General features: G+C 56.1%; 1 protein-coding gene across 1 annotated transcript; it reads right to left on the reverse strand.

The window, feature by feature from the left end:
* Positions 1-212: 212 nt before the first annotated feature.
* On the reverse strand, positions 213-2094 carry SIVA1 (SIVA1 apoptosis inducing factor). Its single transcript, XM_075029707.1, has 4 exons — positions 1927-2094; positions 1544-1750; positions 955-1114; positions 213-451 (listed from the first exon to the last, which is right to left on the reverse strand). Exons 1-4 carry the CDS (start codon positions 2042-2044, stop codon positions 394-396), a joined length of 543 nt encoding a protein of 180 aa, XP_074885808.1. The 5' UTR covers positions 2045-2094; the 3' UTR covers positions 213-393.
* Between the last annotated feature and the right edge of the window lie 420 nt (positions 2095-2514).

The following is a 2514-nucleotide window of genomic DNA, read 5'->3' on the forward strand; positions in this document are numbered from 1 at the left end:
TTTACACTCACCTGAAAGCACATGAGGAGCAACCGATTTCTATTCTGATCCCAGAAAAGTGTGTCCTAACATGAGCAACAAGTGGAGAGACACTGGATGAATATTCTGAATTCTGTATCACATAAGGAACACCAGGTAAGAGCACAAAGTGGCCCCCTTCCAGATAGGCATATCACAACTAGGGAAAAGGAGAAAGTTGACCCAAAATAATCTAGAAAGCCTCAAAATATAAAAGTTTATTTAGCTACAATATTAAAAAGTACAATATAAAGATATAAAACATAGAAATTCCATAATTAATTCACATGCTAAAAGGATTAATTGACCAGCCGTAAGGAGGAGACTTCATGAAATATATGGACATCCTAGTCATAAAGGCTATTTCATCAAGTTTCAGACTTGAAATATTGAACAACCATTGCAGAGAACTTGCTCTCCCACATCACCATAACTAGGGAGGGGGGAAAAAAAAAAAAAAAGAAAAAAAAGAAAACCAAAAGAAACAATGTCAGTGTGTCTTCTGTTTCTGGAACATAACAAAAAGAATGCCATCCTATTCCATTATCAACTGTAACCACAGGACTCCCACGCAGCACACTCATATCATAGAATTGTTAACAATGATGGCAAAAACTTAAGATTACTCCTTGGGAGTGCATTCATTCATCACTGGCCAGCATACTCTATTGCTGGTGGGAAAGCAAGTGGAATTTTTGCCTCCTAGAACATTTAAATGAAAAGCTAAACGAGACTTGCACTAAGATTGATTAGACTACTTCATGCAGACATTTTATTTTCCACGTTTCAGACAGTTTTACTGCTACTAAAGCAACCTGAGAAGAGTTCAAGTCCTTTACGTGGATGAGCTAGATATCTGCTGGGTCTTCGTAGGCTACAGCCAGTTTTCAGGCCATATATAATTAAAATAAGCTTAAAAATTCAAAAGGCACTTACTCAATAGTGGAGCACAAAGAACAGGTAACTGTGTTACAGCAGCTGCAGAGCCTGCTGCAGTTCTGGCAGACAAACTGGTCGCACTGTGTACATGCTTCCTTGACATCAGCAGTTCTTACACACGATGAACAGGCTTTGGAAACTCCCACGGGTGGAATTGCTTTGAAAAGATGCAGTTAAGAAGAGAGATACTTTACAGCAAAACAGAAAAAGCACCTGGAAGTTCTAAGAACTGCGGAGCGTGGTTATCTCCGCTCAGCATTACAGCCACAGGCGGCAGCAGGCACCAAGCACCGGGCGCGCTGCTTTTAACTTTGTTGGTACTTTTTCTGCTCGATGGCAGAGACCACCAAGAGATTCTCCAGCAGACCATACATGCAACAGTTTCTAAATCCGCCAGCGAAGCTCAAATCTAACGCTTCCTTTAAAAAAAAGACAGCAAAGAAGAACTAGGGAGGGGGGGACAGCCCCCCGCCCCCCTCCAACGTGTGCCTGGAAGCCCGGCGGGCGGAGAGCAGCGCCCGCGGCCTGGCTCCAGGCAGCACCGCCGGGCAGCGCCGGCCCCCCTGCCCGCGGCGGGCCCACTCACCCTTCTCCGCGGCGGCGGGGCCCCTCAGCAGTCTCCCGTCGTGGCCGATGAGGAGCTGTCCGCTCCACCGCCGCCCCGCTCTGCCGTCCTGGGCCTCCCCGCCGGGCTCCGGCGAACGGCTGACCGCCCGGGCGGCGGCGGGGCTGGCGGGCCAGGAGCCCTCCATGTACGCCTGGGCACCCCTGAAGAGCAGCCGCCGGGTCCGCTCTGCCGGTAGGAGGGGAGGGGAGGGAGAGGAGGGTTAGGGGCGGCTTCGCTCCCCTCAGACCCCGCCGCCAGGCCCGGGAGGTCGGGAGGCAGCGGCGGCGGGGGAGGCCTGTGGGCACAGGCCCGGCCCGGCGGGGCGACGGCTCGCGGCGCTTCCCGCCCTCCCTTCGCCTCACCGAAGACCTCCCGCCGGTACTCCTCGCCCCGCACGCCGCGGCTCAGCTCACGCAGCCCCACGCGGGTTTTCAGCTGGAGCGGGGCCGCCTCCCCGAAGGGGCAGGAGCGCTTCGGCATGGCGGGACCGGCCCGCCGCCGCCGCCGCCGCCGCCTCCTCCCCCCCCCCCCCACGGCCGACCGTTCTCGGCGGCGTCATCGCCGCGCAGGGCCAATGGCGGGGCGGCAAGGGGGGGAAGCGCGAGCGGGTGGGCGGGGCCAGCCCCGCCCCTCCTCAGCCTCCCTCCTCAGCCTGAGGTACTTCACGGCCGGGACCGCCCGGCTCTGCCGGCCGGGAGGCCGGCGCTTCGGCCGCAGGAAAAATTTCGCTTTTCGCCGCGCCCCCAGCACCCGCTGCCGCCCGCCGGGGCCGTCTGAGGCGCCCGGCCGGCCCTGCCGCTCCTCACGCGTGTCGGCGGCCGGAGGTCGTCCGCTCCTCCGTGTGTCTGGTCCTTGGTGTGAAGAACCCGGCAGGACAAAGCGAAACGAAGCTTTGAAACTCGGGTTTGCCAATAAATCCTCTTTCCCCGTTAGTGGTTTCGGACTCGCCT

Source organism: Buteo buteo, chromosome 6 (assembly GCF_964188355.1).
Source record: "Buteo buteo chromosome 6, bButBut1.hap1.1, whole genome shotgun sequence".
Classification (NCBI taxonomy): domain Eukaryota; kingdom Metazoa; phylum Chordata; class Aves; order Accipitriformes; family Accipitridae; genus Buteo; species Buteo buteo.

Coding starts and splice junctions, on each gene's coding strand:
- SIVA1 (XM_075029707.1), bottom strand. CDS start 2,044: ATGCCGAAGCGCTCCTGCCCCTTCGGGGAGGCGGCCCCGCTCCAGCTG. Junction 1,751..1,926: donor GTACCGGCGGGAGGTCTTCG/GTGAGGCGAAGG, acceptor TCCTACCGGCAG/AGCGGACCCGGCGGCTGCTC. Junction 1,115..1,543: donor CCCCGCCGCCGCGGAGAAGG/GTGAGTGGGCCC, acceptor ATCTTTTCAAAG/CAATTCCACCCGTGGGAGTT.